This window comes from Cryptomeria japonica, chromosome 7, assembly GCF_030272615.1.
Source record: "Cryptomeria japonica chromosome 7, Sugi_1.0, whole genome shotgun sequence".
Lineage (NCBI taxonomy): Eukaryota > Viridiplantae > Streptophyta > Pinopsida > Cupressales > Cupressaceae > Cryptomeria > Cryptomeria japonica.
This window is the reverse complement of record NC_081411.1, coordinates 345,494,537-345,511,341: the sequence shown is the minus strand read 5'-3', so window position 1 is coordinate 345,511,341 and position 16,805 is coordinate 345,494,537. Positions and strand designations below refer to the sequence as shown.

General features: G+C 36.6%; 1 protein-coding gene across 1 annotated transcript; it reads left to right on the top strand.

The window, feature by feature from the left end:
• Positions 1-14,558: 14,558 nt before the first annotated feature.
• Positions 14,559-16,497, top strand: LOC131078771 (protodermal factor 1). Its single transcript, XM_058016534.1, has 3 exons — positions 14,559-14,721; positions 14,820-15,030; positions 16,182-16,497. Exons 1-3 carry the CDS (start codon positions 14,559-14,561, stop codon positions 16,495-16,497), a joined length of 690 nt encoding a protein of 229 aa, XP_057872517.1.
• Positions 16,498-16,805: the final 308 nt, after the last annotated feature.

The window sequence follows — 16,805 nt, the reverse complement described above, 5'->3', positions numbered from 1 at the left end:
GCTTTGGCCATAAAAGTCATAACTGCAAAACGATGAACTTGCAGTCACATGACAACCGGTGTAGTAGCTATGCTCAATATGAAAATTTGTTTAGACCATATGAGAGACAAAATGTTGCGTGAAACAAAAAGAGAAGAGGTTTTGTTCCTGTAAGGTCAATTGGTCCACCAGTTCCAGTAGTTGGTTATAACAACATAATCAAAAAAGGAGGTGCAAACCAGTATGTTAGAAGGTTCCCCAATCATTTGATTGGCATGAATATTGTATGCTTCTTTAGCAATGCTTCTGGTAGTAATGCAAAATCAGGTAGAGCAAGGACAAGTCAGCAAAAGAAGGTAATACCTTCTCCAAAGACTACAAATGGGAAGATGAATGAGACTAAGTAGGTATGGAAGAAGGAAGATTGCAGAACCATGGACCGACAATATGCATTCAATGCATAGGTGATATCTCCTAAGGCTTAAAGGAGATGTAGGACCTTAGCGGGAGTTACTCATTGATCACATTATTCACCCCCTTAGTAAAAATGGGTAGATAAAAGGATTATTTGTTGCCGATATAAAGGGAGAAAATGAGATGACAAGTGTGTGTAGTGTCTGCCTTGGCTACACACCTACAGATGAAAGATGGATCACTACTGCATGTGTCAATGGATGGAAATTTTCTAATTGGGATCGGAAGACAATTGACACAAGAACATATGAGTTAGAGGAAGGTTCTCAAGTATAGATGATGGACAGGTGGAGGAAACTGGTATGTGCAATATGTTACCGGTATGCATACTAACCGATATTTGCAGGTTATGTAAGACAATGAAGTCCAGGAGAATTGCATTAAATCTAGTAGCATGGATTGAGGTGTTTATGTCTCAGGTGGTACTGAAAAAGTCCTAAATGACATATGTTGGCCTAGTAGTTGATCTTGCATGCATGCATCCTTTGTGGGCTAACTATTTTTTATTTATGGCATGATAGTGATATTGTATGGCATTGTTACACCTAGGATCATGTCATATGCTGTGGTGGAATTTGTGGAACTGAGAGACCATTCGATTGATCACATATGCATAGCTCAACTAGTATAAGGGGTAGTTTGGCTCCGGTTTGGAACTTGACAGGTAAAGATGACCTAAGATCTATGGCTCAAGGGGAGTTGACAACCATGTTTTCTGATTTGTATGAGACTTGCTAGACACAGGGGGAGTGAAAATGTCTATGGCTATACCAGTATGATTGTGTCCTTGGAAGTATTTGGGGTTGTGAGATATTTAAATGTGTATCAAATTGAAATCACAACTGGACCACCAGGAGAGTTGTCTGAAAAGAAGGAAAGTTACCTACACAAGAGAACATGCATTTGGTATCAGAAAAGATACAATTGGTATCATTGTTAGCTTCAACACTTGGTATCATCAATTTGAGCTCAGAATAGCTTATGCATTTTAAGGGTAGATGATGCAGTCTGACCAACAAGTATGCTATATTCACTAATACATGTGCCTTCAATGGGTTTCAGACTTGTATATGCATGTGTTTCTGGTTTGCGTATACACTTGGAAGCTAAGAAATTGGTGTCAGTTGGTGGTTGTACCCTCCATCTTAAGTGCTATAAATTGAGAGGATGCGATGTATGATGGTAAAAGGAGGAGAAGCATCTGATAAACAAAAAGGGAGAGAGGAAATCTATCAGTGCCTGGTAGACACAAGGAGGAGAGAAACCCTGTCAGTGCCCTTTTCCATTGTTGTCAAAGGGCGATAGACATTCTATAGTATGTCGCATACCACATGTGTGAGAATCCATGGAACACACAAATGGGGAGATTGATTTTGTAGTATGTTAGATACTACATGTATTTACATTAATGTCAAAGGGGGAGATTGTTGGCATTGTGTTGTCATTGATGTAAACTAGTATTGGATGGTAACTAGTATGGGAGATGTATGTGCAGTATTGTCATTGTCACATATAGGATGGCATGTCTTTGATGTCACCTAGCCTAGCAGGTCACTGGTACATAGGTTAGTGTTGACTTATGTTGAAGATATAAGGACTGCAGACCAGCAAATGACACGTTGGCAGTGCATTGTTGGCAACCAAAAAGAGAGCAAGATGTGGGGTTGTTGATTGTGATGAAGAGGCATAATGTTACAAAAATCACATCAACACCAGAGGTGATGTATGTACAGGCCACTGGTATGCTGTGTGAATGTGACATAGCAGTACTCCCATCGGATAAAGATGTAGTCACCATATGAAGAGATGAATGAGAGTGAGTATGCCCAATTGTATCATATGTGTGTATTTGAAGATATCCATGCTCAAATAGGGAAGCCATATTGGTGCAATGTTGAATGCAGATGACAAGGATCCACTCCCACCGATAAGTGGATCTTATCTCCTATTATGCATGGAATGCATCATAGTTCTCTGAGATAAGACAAAGGAGTTAAAGGTAGGAGATTGAAGGTTCACACTAGATCAACCGGTGAAACACTAAGTTTCCTTAGGTGCATGAGATCAGGGATGTGTACCGAATCTTTAGGGGCACACATGATGACTTGTCAGTACAAAGTAGGAAGAATATGTTTTTCACTTGGACAAACCAATTGATAGAAGAACCGATCTATTGATGAAGAAGGCAAAGTTGAGTAGTTGTAGATAGAGAGTGCAACTGGATTGAAGATGAAGTTTGGTGCCATCAGTATGCATGGTATGTTACCTATATACATGCAGAAGATACTATTGGTATAGATGTCAACCGGTAAGTGGACAAAGTATAGATGTAGAAGGCTCCCATCTGTTGAAGATGTGCATGAGGTAGATTCGCAATGGTGCTGAATGGTTTACGTGTTCCATCAGAAGAGAAGTGAAGTGCAAGGATAAAGACAAACTGTTTAGGGTATAAGCAACAGGGTTTGTGAACTGGTAGATGAACCTGGTTGTGTGGTTGGTCGGTGATCTAGTCTGGATCAACACAAAAGACCTACCAGAGGTGGATGCCGACTATGATGACACATAGGAGATAGGTGTCATGCATATGGTGGTCGGTGAACAGTTGTTGGTGAGGTGGGTGGTGACCAGTCGACATTAATGTTGATAGCATGTTCACGGGTCAAGAGAAAAAGAGTGCAGATCGAGACTGAGTAGAGGACATAAATTGGATTTGGTGACTTCATGATCGAGGTCGAGTGGCCAAGTGCTGATTAGGGGTAGGTGAAGCTATTTGTATGATCGCTTCATAGGTATTTGACAAGTGCAGACCGAAGAAGGTGTCATGTTTTCCAAATAGGGTAAACGTGTTCTAAATGCAACATGATTGCCAGAGATTGATTGATCTATTGTAGGTGGTTGATCTCTTGACTAAGATCTAATTAGATTTGGTCTGCCTCAAGTTTTATAAAGAAACTCGAGCGAGCCAAAATTTTAAATATTGTTCATGGCAGGAAAACCCTAGTATAAGTATGTTGAATCATGATTTAAGATGATTGATGATGTTGCCAGAAGATGAGGGCTAGATGTTGAAGAGTGGAGTGTGAAAGAGCAGCAGAGAGCCAACCAGTCAGAGATTTCATCGAAGATCATATAGACTATGTGTTGGAGATATAACTGGTGAGAGGGTTTAGTAGAGGCTTAACTAGTGACATTAGAGTAACCAATATACTACAAAGTGAGTTGTAGTGGGGCAAATCGGTAGTACCTATACCTGTAGAAAGGAAGAGAAGCAATTGTAGTGTAGTGCAAGTTATTGAGAAGATCTAGAAATTGAGAGAATGGTGCAAAGTTAAACTGACAAGCTAATAACCGGTGGTGAGCAGAGAGAAGTGTACTGGTAGAGAAGAAGAGGAGGCTGAACCAGTAAGGTTGCAACATAGAGAAGGTGATTAGACAATTGACAAAGAGTTGTATAGAGGTGAACTGGTGGAGAGACATGTGTTAGAGTTACAAAGTTCATTTGTAACAGGGATATTACTTTAGTTTTAATATATGACATTGTAATCACTGAGTTGGAGCTCAATGTAGGGGTTGGTGCTCCTTCCGTTGGTGCCCTGAAATTGAGGGTTGGTGCTCCTTGGGTTGTTGCCCTAAATAGGGAGTGGTGCTCCTTGGGTTGGTGCCCTAAATGTTGTAACTAATGTTTCATTATGAGGTTAGATTGGAGCAGTACTCTCCAGCAGCATTAATCACTGAGGTTTTTCCCATGTTAGGTTTTCCTCATATACCTAGCATTTTGTGATGTCCCTTTTATGTGTGGTTGCATTTGTATCATCCTTCCATCTAATCGGTATGTCTATTTTATGTTAGATTAGTTAACCGGTGTACACACATAGGATAGAAAACGGTTAAGTTTGGAAACCACTTATTCACCCCCCTCTCAATGGTATCTTGTGTTCAACATACACCAATTGTGTATTATTGGTCTATGACCAAGTAGGACTGACATAGTGAGCCAAGGTGGATGCCAACAAAGGAGCCACATGGAGTCTAGGTTGTGAACAAGCATGAAGTGCTAGATGGAGTGTGCACCGATGAGGTTGTTACAGAGTCAGTCAACATTAAATGCACACCCCATAAATCAAGGGATGTGTTGCAGAGGTGTGTTGCTCGAGGAAGTTTGAACATAGGTAATGGATCGGATGCATCGATCGATGCAGAGTGTCTAGGTGCAGAACAAAGTTGATGTTGCAAACTGTCGAACCATTTATGGTGATTGACCAAGTACCAAGCTGACAAACTGTCTGTGTTTTGCCAAGTAGAGAAAACATGCCTTGGAAGAAAAAACATATGGCAAGCAATGCCCAACTACTTGCAGGTTGTTGATCTTCATGTAGAATGATATTTCATTGGATCCGATACTCCTCATGATCAGTGGAAGAAACCCTAGCATGCCAATAGTTTGAAGTTGCATTTTGGTGGGAAAAGTCAACTATATGTTTGTAGGAAGAAGAACGGATTGGATGATGTTGCCAGAAGGTCTGATTCCAGTTGAAAGAAAAGATTTGATCTAACTATGAGAGTTAAGAAACTAAGCGTTTGGAGGTGCAACTGGTAAGAAGTCATACCAGGGGACTAATCGGTAAAGGTCTGAGATTCTGGTGAGATACAAGAAGTCATTTAGTGAAGACAACTGGTAGTGTCTAAACTGACTTGAAAGAAGCAGCAGCAGGCAAGGATTGAGTAGGGTTTAACCGGTATTGTGGAAGTAATTGGTAGTAGGTGGAAAGGCATGCAACTGGTACAGCTTGAACCCATAAGCGAGCAGCAGTGAGCAGAGGTGAGAAGAGGTGAGCAGAGGAAGAGAGTGAGAAGAGAGAAAACAAGGAAGAGGCCGAGTAGAGGAAGAGTCTGAGAAGGTTAGAAGAGAACCGACAGAGAGTAGAGTAGAGGTGGCTCGGTGAAGAGATATATCTGTGAGGTTACATAATTCATTTGTAACTAGATTATAATTATTGTATTGGTTTTATCTATTGTATATCACTAAGTTGGAGCTCGGTGCAGGGGTTGGTGCCCTAAATTAGTAGGGGTGGTGCTCCTTGTGTTGGTACCCTAAATGTTGTAACCAGTGTTTTCATTGTGAGGCTGGATTGGAGTAGTAGACTCCAACAACTTTTCTCACTGAGGTTTTTCCCATCTTAGGTTTTCCTCGTATATACCAGTGTCATGAAATTTGCCTTTGTGTGATTGCATTGTGAAGTCTTACTTTATCTCACTAGTAGGTTTACTTTAATTTTCTTTTCTAATCGGTACTCACTCGTAAGATCAAAAGATGAAAGAGTTTTGAAAACCACAAATTCAGCCCCCTCTTAGTGGTACATTGAGTTCAACAGTAGGAAAATTGACTTGCAAGGATATGATAGTGGCAACCAAAAATAAAGCTTGACATGATGAAATAGAGGGATTCTTTTGGTGAGGAGATAGTGGTTTGGTCAAATATTTAGACTTTTGGGTAGAACAAAAAACAAAGAAGTTAATAGTTTGTAAGAACTCGAAGTCCAAATCAACAATGCCTTTCTTTCTCTCACTACTAGTATAGGTTTTAGAAGCTAGCTTCAAACTGAAAAAGATAACTAACTCAGAGTTCCCAACCTCCTATTGATTGTCTTGAAGAGGATTTTGAGGGTGATTTGGCTAGTTTCTTTGCTGAGTAGGTCTTTCTCTTCTTTGGACTAGAGGTCTATTTGGGATAGGATTTTGAGGTTGTCTCTTTTGGATATACACTCAAGGAAAAGGTTCAGTAACTCTTTTGAATAATACCTTAGGTTTTTGGGCCAATTATTCTCCTTCTTTTAGTAAAAATTAGACATGCATGTACTCACCCACATTTATTCCACACCTACAAGCAACTGTGTTTAAACTAGAGACAATATTATCTTGGTTGTCTTGCCAACCTAGGTCTAGTTATTGAATAGGGAATCTACTTTCATGAGGCAACACCATTTTCATTCAAAATGGGATAGGAAACTGCATTGTTCTTCCTATTCATAAATGTTCTTTAACCACTAGAGTTGCCAAAAATCTATTGGGTGACAAAATTTTCTACCTATCTCTATATTCTAACAGCCAAATACATAAAAAGATGACCAAACAATTGAGATAGGTATGATGACCTTCTATACCTACTCTCTAGCTCTGTTACATGGCACAACTACCTTCTAAACATATATAATGAATAAATTCCTAGTGTTCTTTTAACCAAAAATCACTCTATTAGTCGTCCCTACTTTCATTAAAATTTCAATTCAAAGGTCACCCCTTGATGTTTATTTTCCTTTTCGGTCATGTATTTCTTCCCTTTGAACCCAAGTTATTGAACCTTTTCTTAGTTCAAAGTTCAAGTTCAAAGTGCACTTTAAAAAGTTTTCTTCACGACTTTGTTTTATGGTAACAATGAGCGCTTTGTTGAAATTTGTATTGAACTTGAACCTTTGAATCCTTTTGGTTCAAGGTTCAAGGTTCAAGGTTCAAAGTTGATCATGTGTTGGTTATTACTTTGCTCATTCATTATCCTATGTTTTGTCGTGGAGACTATTTTATGTGTTGTCCTGTGTTATTTCTCAAATATTGAACTTGAACCTTTGGACCTTTCGATTCTTGGTTCAAAGTTCAAAGTTTAAAGTTTAAAATTCATAGTTCGTGACTTCATTTAGGAAATGGTGTGTGCATAATGGAGGGAAAATGGCGGCAGGAAAGGAGAATATTATGGGAAGTTTGAAATGTTAGTTTCTAATTATGGCAAGCAATCATGGTAATTCGTGTGTTATGTGATGGAATGAATGCATGTCGGTTATACATCAAATCAAGTGTCAACTCACACAAGCTTACTTAATTAGTACAACTAGCTAGGATTTGAGTGTGATTTTGTCTATTTTTGTTGCAAAAGATTGCAATCTTTCTAGTACCTTCTCAATAGTCGTGAAAGCGAGAAAAGTTAGAGGTATTGTATCTGCATTCAGATGGTTTCCAAGGATTTCCTGTCGAGTTCAGGTTAGTTTCAATTGTTCTCTCTTATATTGTATTTACTTGTTCTGGAAGCTAGATGTTGTTCGTTCCCTTTGTTGTGTAGAAGAATTCATTTCATTCCTAAAATTGTTTGATAAATATGAGAGGGGCCATTATGAGGCCAACTCTGACAAAATTGGGGCACACTTCTTGCTTAGTTAGTTCACTTCTTGAGATGGGGGACACTTCATTAGCACAAGCAGACCTCTCTAATTTTCTTGAGAGAGTTAAGAACCCAGCCCAAAATTCTATGTTGAAGAAGATTGTGAGGAGTGGTTTGGTTGAGGCTATTGCATTTCCCATCACTGCATCATGCCCGAAGCTAGTTTTGGAATGTATGAACTAGTATCATGCACAACATAGGTGTATCGGGGACATTAATGATAAAGTGTTGTTGAAGATAGATAGGGAGACTATAATGGTAGCTATAGGTATTCCTCATAAGGAGCCATATGAAGACTGGATCATTGGCACTTCATACTCCTTTTCTAAGAAGAAGAGCACTTATAAAAGTGTGATTACCAGGAACTGATTATTGAAAATTCAAAAGGGACATTCCAGATTACTAGGGCCACTCACTAGAGAGAACTTCTTAATAGAGGTACGAGATATTGTTGTTTTGTTGAATACATTGAAAGGAAATGTCAATGCCTTTTACTGGGAAGACTGGATGTATTTGTACATCAAAGTCATGTTCAACGGAAGCACCTACCTAGATTGGGGACAAGTTGTTGTAGAGATATTGTATGAGAGTTTCAATAAATTTGCAGGAATGAGTGGTTTCTATATGTCTTCATACTTGTTTTATATATTTGCTTACACCTGAGATTGGAATGGCTTACATCATGAACCCTAGATTGATGGAATAAGGGTATATGAATACTATCCTCACCTACAGGAGCAGAGATATGCAGAAAATTTCATGAGATGGAATGACATTTTTGTAGGAACATTAGTTCATGAGTTGCAAGGTAACACAAATAGGAGATTGTCGATAGAAGCAATGGAATTTATTGGTATTTACAACATTTTCTTTATCCAATTTGCTCAATTCACATATATTAGAGTTGGCGGCTTTCAGGGTGAACCTTTTAGGTTACCTAGATATGCTTTGGATAGCTATGTTTTAATTGAACTCAGTCGACAGCTAGCTTATATTGATAAGAGAAGTGGAGGAAAGTCTAGGGTGGTCTTTCCAGCAGAGCTTGGATACTATAGTTGTAGATCAATTTCAGATGCCTTGAACCTTGAACTTGAATTCAAGAAGTTCAATCTATAGTTATATGTTGCTAGATATAAATTTGAGAGTCGAAGGTTTTCTATAGAGAACTTAAATGTTGATGATGGATTTTGTCATGAACCTTAGCTGGAAGACTAGTAGGAGAACTGTGGTGATGAATTTTAAGTTTGAAGAAGGTTGTGGCAAAGGTTCGCGGTTCAATAAATTGTGATCATAGGTTTGTCCATGAATGTTTCTTATGTGCAGGAGATGAAGGTGAAAAAGTTGTAAATCCTAAGTTCGATGAGAGGATACAGGGGCAACCTATTCCAGAGGTTAATTGGGATAGGAAAGGGGATGATAACATTCAAGCCATAACCTTCAATGTGATCAAACAGACAAAAAGATGGCTGAAAGATCATCATTTTGGACAATAGCCCTTATCTGTGCCTAACAATAGAAAAATTGGTTGAACTCGTGTAAATTCTCAGTCATCTCTTTCTCCCTCTAACATTGTTATTGATTTTGCAAGTAATGAGAAACAGACAATGGAGAAAACGAAAATTATAAATTTAGGAGAATCTTCTCTAGATTTTGCCTCTGCTCGTGTCACCAGATCTCATAGTAGGAAAATCAGTCAAAAACTCCTTGCAAGTTCACTTGTAGTACACCTAGATTCTGAGGAATAAACTCAAGGAGAAATGGATGCTCAAATGTAGAACAATCTCATTACAGGTGCACTTGGTAAAGGAAAATAAATCCAAGAACCTAAGGATTCTATGAATACCATGGTCATTGTCACTACTACCCAACAATCATCACTACCAAGGGAAACATCTACTCTTCCCAAATGGTTAAGTGCTTTTCTTACCAAGAAAAGGAATGTAATTCCCATCTCAATCCCAATGGACGACATGGTCAGTAAATGTCTGGGAAGAACATCAAAGTTCAAAAGGCTTAAGACTGAAGTGATGATTGATGTGGATGATGAAATAGGATACTGGATTGCAGAGGTGGCTAGACCCCTAATAGAAAAATATGCAGAGAGTATCACTAAGAAGGACTTTTTCATTGAAAAGATTGACTTAGGGGTGACCTCTCGAGCCACGGATGCTAAGCACTTGGAGACTTATACTAAAAGAATTCTCACCATAAATTGGAAAGATGAAAATGATAAAAATGAAATGAAGCAAATCATAATGCAAATGGTCCAATATATCAATGCTATATAGGATCCTAACCCTCATATGATTTCTCAAGTTCCATTGTTGTTTGACCCAAGATCCCCAATGAACAAGAGACTACTTGATCAGGTTCAAAGAAGCCGAATGGTTGCAGATGTCTTCAGTGAATGGCTGGAATAAATTGCCCAACAAGGAACTAGCTATATTTTTGATCTAGTCAAAGTGTTTGAAAATACAGAGTCTGTAAGTAAGGAGTTAGAAATGGAAATAGTTGCTTGGGAAAAAGAGAAAATAAAGTGGGTGGTTGTATTGAAGCAAATGAGGGATACACAGAGGTATGGAGTAATGAATTTCTTAGTAGAAAAGTCGGTTCATAGTCTTGATGACAATGTACTTTTCATGTGCAAAGAGAATATTGAGTGGAGAAATTCAATTATTGAGCAAGGACATGAGGAATCCATTAAGATTCTAAAGGAGTTAAAAGAATTGACTAATACTATGCAAAAAGACATGAAATGCATAGATCTTCAACTCCTAAAAGAGGATAAGAAGACGCTTGAGGACTCATCTGATATGATCCAAGCTTTCAAAGATCAAGTGCAACAAATCTGAGAAGCAAAGTCCTTGACAATAGAGGATTTCTCAAAGATTGAAATAATTGAATCCATGTTAGTGGTTTGTTTCGATCATCTTGAGATGCATAAGGGTAAGGTTGTGCAAGTAAGCAAAAAGAAAGAAGTGTGGAAGCAACGAATTCTACATATTGGTCTTCCACATTATCAGCTTATTCTCAACTTCTCCTCAGCTCACTTGGAGTGGTGAAATATTTGAAGCACCCGTTCATCATAGGACAAACAGGTGGAGGCCACGTCATCTGCAAGAGCTGATTGCATCAGTTGCTCGTGACTTATTTCGTTTTTCCTGTTTTGTTATCGTTTTTTAGTTTTTTAAGATAGATTTCTTTAACTCTCATGAAGAGTTAATCTTTTTTACTCTGGTTCAGATGTAACAAACTATCATAGTCTAGCGGCTATATATACTTGATTAAAATCCTTGTAAAAGGTCCAAGAATTTTTGGGTTAAGATAGAACAAAAAGCTTTATTTTCTTTTCGGCAATATTATGTACTCTGAAAAAGAAAGGCAAGTTTATCTATGAAAAAAGTTGCTGCATTTTCCGTTTTTATAAATCTGTTTGTTTATGAATTGTAATGTGAGTCTTTATGAGGATTCGATTCGATTGCGGAATTTTGAATCTTTCTGTTGTGTTGTATATGAGTGTGTGAAGAGAAAACTTTTGAAATTGTCTATCTTGCCAATTAGAAGAATGAAAGTCTGTGAGCTTTAAGAAAAAATCTGTACTTTAAAATATTGTAGTGTTCATTTTGTGTTGACATATGAATGCTTAAATTCCTTTAATACTTTTTTGTAAAAAGTGTGCATGAGAATTCTCGTAATTTAAGCTAATTCAAAATTATTCTTGGGGAGTTGTACCCGTATACAGAGGTTACCTATTTAAGCAGTTATCCAACTGTTGGCGGTTGTTTTTGTATGCTGTTTATGGGCATGCAGAATTCAAAGAATCAAAGTGTGTAAAAGGAAAATCTATTAACCAACACACTTGAAAGGAATATCTTTTAACTAGAAAATTTCAGAGGATTATAACTATTGTAAGTTTTCAAATGATGATAAAACAAAACCAAATCTTCTAATAGAGTATCACTCTCATCACAAAGTATGATAGGGATTAGAAGAGAGAATAAAAATTCTCTATAACTGAATTGACCATTGCATTCAACATTTATACAAAGATAAATATTTCACAACAATGGCCTAAATAAAATATTCGAATTACTACAATGCTCATCAGTAAGAAATTACTAAAATAGCACCACACTCAACACAAGAAGAACATATAAAGTAACTAAAATATAAAATAATTACAACACAAAGTTTGCCAAATTGATGTTTAGCATTGATAGACAACTTAGCATAACCATTTTAAAATCATAATGTCTTGTTGAAAATAACCGATTAAACTTAAGTCTTTCAAGTAAGATTAACAATAAATAAATAGCTCCCTGGAGTAAATAGTTTTTGAGATGCATGAAAATTAAAGCATGTAAAAATAAAATCAATTCAAGAGGGCCATTTCCTGTTCTTCTATCCCATCGTCTATCTTCTCCCTCTGCATTCACTGGTGATTCTCATGCTTCTTCTGTCTCTTGACCTGCCTATGTCACTTTCCTCTTCACTTTCTAATTATAGTCTTTGAACTTCATAATGATTGAAGATAATATATCTACCTTAGGGGTACCAATGATGTTAACCCTAATTCTCTTTGAGTTGATGTTTTGGAATACATCTATTATCTTCCTTGGTATATCACTAGCATTGTCTTAGGAAGGGGAGAGAAAGATCATTACATCCTTCAACCATTCCAAAGCCGAGACTCCCACATTTGCTAATGAGAATTGTTCATCAGCCCTTTTCTAAATTTCCTTTTCATGATGCCAGTTTCTAAAAACTCCTCTCTCCCTTCTTCCAAAATGCATATCCCATATGTGAAGAAATCAGTTTTCAAATCCTTGAGATTAGTGGAATGTCAAGTGAAAACTCTTATTATTTTTTATTATAATTCTCCAAGCATAGTCGATTGTCAATCCAACATCTCCTTCTGAGTTGTAGAATTTTTTTTGCAGGGTCACCGATAATTTTCTCAGCCATTAAGTGGTTGGGATGCATTTTTTCAATCTCTACCAAAATATGCAAATAAGAATGCCCAATATATGAAATCACCTCTAAATATATAGAGGATCAAACCCATCTTAGAAAATTAAGTAAAATATCACCATTTTCATCAGTTATTCTCAAAAATTGGCTCCCGTATGACCATCGAGTTGCCCCAAAATCCCTTCCATTTGTCTCTATCATTTCCTTCTCAAGGCTTCTTGCTACATGAATCCAATGGGCACAAATTGAAATGCCTAAATAAATTTAATATTTAAGTTCCCTCTTGATTTTGCAAATGTTTGAACAATAATTAATATTAAATCAATTATTTATCTTATGCTTGCGTCATTAGCCCATGAAAGCATAAAATGGATTACCGTTTACCAAAATAATTTTTTAAACAAAAGGAGATAGGGAAAAATTTCCTTAATGACATGAAGTAGCAAAAAGTATAGCAATAAAAAATGCAAACAAAATTTACATATTTTAGACAATTAAAGAAGGGATTAGAAAAAATCTATTTACACTCATAATATCAGAATTAAATACATCAAGAGTATAAGTTTTGAGGATTTGAATGAAGTAGTCAATGCATTTGTTGAGACATTTCCAAATTCATAGAACAAATAAACTGACGAAATGCATCTTCAAGTGCACTACAGACTCTTAGCACGTTGGTTCAGTTTTGATTTCTTACAAAATGCAGGTGAATCATTGACTACCCATTCTTCCTATGTGGCTCAAGCTTAAACTAGAGTTTGAAAATGTCCCCCACTCTTTCCACATGGTCACCAGCTACTAGAGGTTGGGATGCACTCCCAGGGATGCCATGCATGGGCTCTAGGCTTCATGTGAAGACTTGGCTGGTAATTTAGGGTTACCACGAATTCAAGTTTCTTCTTTATAATAACCACATGCTTTTTTCAAGAGCCTAGCCATGGGTTTTCCTTCAGTTAGGTTATGTTTTTATTAGAATAACTAGTAGCTAGTATTAGTTGAAAATAAGGACCAAAGTTTCATATACGAGAATAATGAACTCTTTTGATAAGATTTATTTACTAAAAATGTTTTAATTAAATAGATAAAATATGATTTTAAGAAATTTATTATAAACAACGTTAACTTAAATCTAAGTAAATCATGACTCATTTCTTATATTTCAATTTTATCTTTTTGAACTTCAAATTTTTTTCTTTAAATATTTGTATGCATAAAAGTGTCATATCTGAAAACAACAAACTCCATCAATTTGTTAATTGAATAAAATTTAATTAAATAAAATTTAATTATTTTAAAAAATTTATTAACAAGAAAATTAAACCTAAAACTATGCAAGCATAACACATTTCTAATAGTTCAATTTTACCTTTTTGGACTTCAAATTTTCCGTTTAGGTTTTTCATGACGACTATAGCCATAGGAACAGCAAGTGGTCATATTGAAGAACGATCATCGAACGTAAGGAATAATGGGGGCATCGTGGGCTTGGTTGCATCCAATATGAGGGTTTATAAACCAGCTGAAACTGGCAGGCACTATCATTTACACCTCATTAAGATATTGCCATCGCTTATTTTTATGTTTTACTAACCTCGGCACTTAATTAGAAAGCCAATAAATTCACCTACTGCAAATCGAAGGCTGCCAAATGATGGCAAGCTTACGTAAGAGTGCATTGAATACAATGTCATTTAAAATGGAAGCCCTGAACTGCAAAAATTCAACGCAACGTCTGTGCTTGTGCATGGCTTGTGGCTTTTATTATAGTCTGCAAACATTTTTATTGTATTGTAGCCAGATGTCTGAAAACTTCTAAACTAAATTGAATGGCGTTGGATGAAACGCTTTATATAATCCTTCTGTATTCTCCATGTATTTCATCCTTCAAGATAGTTGTGCGTGATTTTAACTGCTTCAAGAAAAAGTCATGGCGTCCAAATTTGCTATTGCCTGCCTTGCACTTATAATTTTTAGTGCTGCTGGTGTTAGTACGGCCCAGGCACTGACTAGTACTGCAGGTCAAAAGAATTTTGGGCAGCAGAAAGGGGATAACGATGTAGATGGCAGTGGAGGTGGCCTTCCATCTGCAGGTAAAATGAGTTAGTTTCCTAGTATATAGTAATTCGTTTTCTTTGCATGCAATTGCTGAAACTAATTGAAAAGACTACTCCTTTGAGGATCGAAACAGGTGGGGGCTACGGATCGAACTCGGGACCTATTCCAGATGATGGAGCCAGCAACCCTCCTATAGACGCAGGAGGCGATGGTTCTGGTCCAAAAGATGGCTCAGGCTCCTACCCAATTATTCCCGGGATGGGGGGTGGCCCAACAGATCATATGCCAACCATTCCAAATTTTCCTTTTCCAACTCATTCAATCCCAGGGCATGGAACTTGCGAGTAAGTAATAAATTGTTTGATGAATTGGTTTAAACAATACATTCTAAGGTCGGATTAGCTGTTTTATTTAAAATTGTATTAATAGGTGGATTTGATTGATAATGTTCGTGTGATTTCACACGACCCATCTTAATAAGTAAAAACTTAGTGTGTTTCCTTTAAGTTGCTAGAATTTCAAGTAAATTGTTATTACAGGTATTTTGCACATTTCAAATAAAAGAAAGCAGGAGGGTTGTTTAAGCTCTTTCGTTATTGCTGTCTATAAATACTGATGGGGCTTAAACAATACACGTTAATTTTTTAATTTGTTTAGGTTGTTTATGTGAAATCGCATTTGTTTCTTTAGTAACACTCATCTATTATATGATTTCAAATGAACGATCTATAGAAGTCAAATCTTAGAAAGTGTTGTTTAAGTTAAAATGTAAATAACAAACAATTATGTAAGCCACTTGCATTCTTTTGTCTCTAATTCTAAGGTTTGACTTGTCTCGGTAGTTCATCTGAAATTGTACTAATCTACGGGTCAGATTGGAAAATCTTGTGTGATTTTAGATAAACCACCTTAATAACTCAAAACTTAGAGTGCAGCATTTAAGCCTGTTCAAATAGTGAGTAAATTGTTAGTGCAATTACTTTGGACGATCCAATTAAAAGGAAGGCTGCTTGTTTAACCTCATTCATTACTAATGTTTGTAAACAATAATTGGGTTTAAACAACAAACTTTAAGTTTTGCTTGTTTGATCATTCATATGAAATCACATTTGTTTTCTTAGTAGTACTCATAGAGTAATGTGACTTTAGAGAAACCATCTAAACAAATCAAAGCTTAGAATGTGTAAGGAAATTGTGGGTGGAGTTATTTTGCACCATCCAAATAAAAATTAAGAAACAGACTAGTTGTTTATGCTCTTTGTTTGTATATAGCGACCAGACTTAAGAACATACTTTAAGCTTTGATTTGTTTAGGCCATTCATCTGAAATCACATTTGATTCTTTAGTAGATCTGATAAGACTTCAACAACCCACTTTAAAGATTGATTTATTTTGATTGTTCAAACAAAATCACATTTATTTCATTGATAATACTCATCTATTAATATGATTTAAAATCAACCACCCTAATTTATGGTGCATGTTGTAATGCAGCTTCTGGAGTTCTAACTTTGGATCATGGCCAAACTTCTTGTCCACCATGTCAACAATAGGCTCTATTTTCGGGAAACCGGCGTCTTCAATGTACCCAAGCAGTATGACTCTCCTCCAAGCCTTGCAAAACACTAAGACTGATGCCTACAGTACTCTTGTCAAACAGGCCTCTGCATCTCTGCTCAATTCGTATACACACAAGAATTTCGGGTACAGTCCGGAAGAAGTCAAATCGTTGTTTGCAGCAGCTCTCACGTCTCCACAAGCCGCAGCAGCGCAGGCCTCTCAGTTTGCACGGGCAAATATATCAGCTTAAATAAGATCTGTCGCTGGTTGTTTATGTTCTCCTTATTTTCAGTACCTACGATCTAGGCTGTGAGACTGTTTATGTATAAATAAATTTGGTCTTTCTAAGTATATTATATTTAAGACTTGAAATCTTTGTTTATACTATTATTGCTGTGGTTTATGATTTTATTATATTCTGTCGTAATTTGTTGAAGAAACATAATATTAAGAAATATAAGAACATTATATGGTTCAAAAATGGAAATCGGGAATGTCTTTATTAGGGAATAGCTTAAATCACATACATTAAGCTTACACTTTTAGGCTTAAAAGTGT

Excerpts from the sequence above, each read along its gene's own strand:
- LOC131078771 (XM_058016534.1), top strand. The coding sequence starts at position 14,559 with ATGGCGTCCAAATTTGCTATTGCCTGCCTTGCACTTATAATTTTTAGT. Across the intron at positions 14,722-14,819 it reads AGGTGGCCTTCCATCTGCAG|GTGGGGGCTACGGATCGAAC; the intron begins GTAAAATGAGTT and ends GGATCGAAACAG. Across the intron at positions 15,031-16,181 it reads CCAGGGCATGGAACTTGCGA|CTTCTGGAGTTCTAACTTTG; the intron begins GTAAGTAATAAA and ends GTTGTAATGCAG.